Below are 2,434 nucleotides of genomic sequence, written 5' to 3'. Positions count from 1 at the left end.
GGTGCGCCGGGGGCTGCACTTCCCCCTCGCCCCCCTCCGTCGCAGGAGACCGCGCAGCCGCTGAACCTGACGGCCAAACCCAAAGGTTCTGACCTCCCCAGTGCCTCCAGCTCGCCCAGTTTGAAGATGAGCGGCTGCCAGTCCCTCACGCCAAGTCACGGGGCCACCAGGGACCTGCAGACCAGCCCGTCCAACTTGCCTCTGGGTGGGTTCCCAAGCGCCTTCACTGATGGATGGTCCCATGCCCTCTCCTGACCACCTCCCAGAGAAAGGGGACATCTTTGCTCCCTGGGGTCCCTCCTCCCTGGGGTGGCCTGGGTGGGCACCTGCCGCTCCGTGCCACCCCCTTGGGGCACACAGTTGTGATTGCTGGGGTGGGATGGGGTGCTGCGGGGTGTCGGAAGAGTGGGCGCTGATGGGTGCCCGTGCTCGTATCCTGCCAGGGTTCCTGGGCGAAGGCGACGCCATCACCAAAGCCATCCAGGACGCGCGGCAGCTGCTGCATGGCCACAGCGGAGCCATGGAGGGATCGCTGAGCAACCCCTACCGCAAGGTGAGGGGTGCCTGATGGGTGGTCCCCGTCCCCCGCTCCGACCTGCCCCATCAGCAGGCCAGAGCCGGGTCTCTGCCCATGGGTGGGCTCTCCGGCTTGGAGCTGGTTCCTGAGTCTCCGCTCTCCTGCAGGACCATGTCGGGATCGATTCTTCCCCAGTGAAGGAGCGGATGGAGGAGACCCCTGCCCACCGGCTGGATGAGGCTTTGTTGACCTGTGAGATGGACGGTAAGGATGGCCGAGAGCACCGCGGTGTCCCCCCACTTGCTCCTTCCTCTGGCTCCTGACCTCGGCCGGGGTTTCCCTCGCAGGCTCACGGCACTTCCCCGAGTCCAGGAACAACAACCACATCAAGAGGCCCATGAACGCCTTCATGGTGTGGGCGAAGGACGAGAGGAGGAAGATTTTGCAGGCCTTCCCGGACATGCACAACTCCAGCATCAGCAAGATCCTGGGTGAGTGCTGGGGATGGCAGCGGGGCACCGGGGCAGGACCCTCCTCTGCATCCCCATGGGGGGACACAACCTTCATCCAGCTGCTCGCTCCGCTCGTCCTCGGTCACCCGTGTACGGGTGACGCCCGCCAGGACGATGCTAACCCCGTTGTAGCATCACTCTAGGATGGCGTGGGCCTCCTCCAGCCGCCATCCCACACCCCCTGACAGCAGTGGTCCTGCTGCAGCTCTCGGTCACACCAGCCCTTCCCCGTGGCCACGTCGCTATTAAAAGCCAGCGGCACGGTCGCCAGCGAGCCCGTCCGAGGGGCCAGGAGCGAGCGTGCAGCGGCGCAGTGCGGCTGCGCTGTGTGTTGCCTCCGACACATGCACCTCGCATGTCACGGCAGACATCCGTGGCTTTAAAGAGCTGGCGCAGTTCTGCCCGGGGAGCCGGAGCCATGCTCTGCTCGAGGGGTGCGAACTTAGCAGGCGGATGCCTGCAGAACGGGGGACTGGTCCAGAGGTGGTGGGCACCCAGGCGGGGTTCGGTTCCTGTGTGCTCTTCTGCTCCTGGAAACGTGGCTCTGAGGTGGTGCGAGGGGCCGAGTGCGTGGGGAAGGACATCTGGGCACCCCGGGCAAGCGGTTTGCGTGCCTCCGTGCCTCGGTTTACCTGGGCCACCAGGCTCATGGTGCAGGTGTGGGAGGGGGAGCTCCCTGGGGGAGCTGGGCGTATTAGTGGGTGAAGGACACCCAGGAAAGGGGCACACGGGGACTCACAGGAGGATTTAGGTGGTAGGAGGGTGTGTCTGGAGGTCCCCAGCCCAAAGCAATGCTCAAAGCCCAGCAAACTCCGTAGTCCCATCAGGATGCTCAGCGCTGTGTCCTGTTGGCTGTTGAGCATCTCCAAGGATGCTGAGGCTCTCCAAGCACCTCCAGCTTATCCTCGCTCCCAAACTGGACGCCTCCCAGGTGCTGAGCTGAGGGGATTAATCCCTTCTCTTGGCCAGCCTGGCCCCCAGCCCCTCTGCCAGCCCAGCAGCCTTTGTGCCGTGCTCTGCTTTGCCCTCCTGCCCGGGTGCTGACGGCAATGGCAATGAAGGTCAGCCAGCGGGGGAATGCGAGTCACACGCCGGCACAGCCTGTTTTAGCTGCAGCACCTGCTCACCATACCTTGAAGAGGATCAAAAGCCGTGGCCCAAGAGGTGCCCGGGGAAGGTCAGGGCTGGGGACCTGTTCCCGGTGTGCCGGGAGGGCGTTGCCGTTTGCTCAGGGGATGGTACGAGCATTAATTAACTCTCGCGATGGTTATCCCAGCCGGGAGCCGGCGTGGGTTTCATCAGGGTGGGCAGGGGTTAAGCGTGCCCCACGGCTCCTCTCTGCACAGGCTCCCGGTGGAAGTCCATGACGAACCAGGAGAAGCAGCCCTACTACGAGGAGCAAGCC

At 64.5% G+C, this 2,434-nt stretch overlaps 1 protein-coding gene across 1 annotated transcript in view; it reads left to right on the top strand.

Annotated features, from left to right (window-relative positions):
- SOX13 (SRY (sex determining region Y)-box 13) overlaps nt 1–2,431 on the top strand; it is a gene marked incomplete at its 3' end in the record, with an annotated part of 3,979 nt that extends 1,548 nt beyond the window's left edge. The window contains exons 5-9 of the mRNA XM_010286038.1: nt 11–205; nt 444–553; nt 685–781; nt 865–1,008; nt 2,376–2,431. Of these exons, the coding sequence (XP_010284340.1) occupies nt 11–205; nt 444–553; nt 685–781; nt 865–1,008; nt 2,376–2,431 (602 nt within the window). The remainder of the gene's footprint in view (nt 1–10; nt 206–443; nt 554–684; nt 782–864; nt 1,009–2,375) is intronic.
- Between the last annotated feature and the right edge of the window lie 3 nt (nt 2,432–2,434).

Source organism: Phaethon lepturus, unplaced genomic scaffold, assembly GCF_000687285.1.
Source record: "Phaethon lepturus isolate BGI_N335 unplaced genomic scaffold, ASM68728v1 scaffold29434, whole genome shotgun sequence".
Taxonomy (NCBI): domain Eukaryota; kingdom Metazoa; phylum Chordata; class Aves; order Phaethontiformes; family Phaethontidae; genus Phaethon; species Phaethon lepturus.
This window is presented reverse-complemented; position numbering and strand designations above follow the sequence as displayed.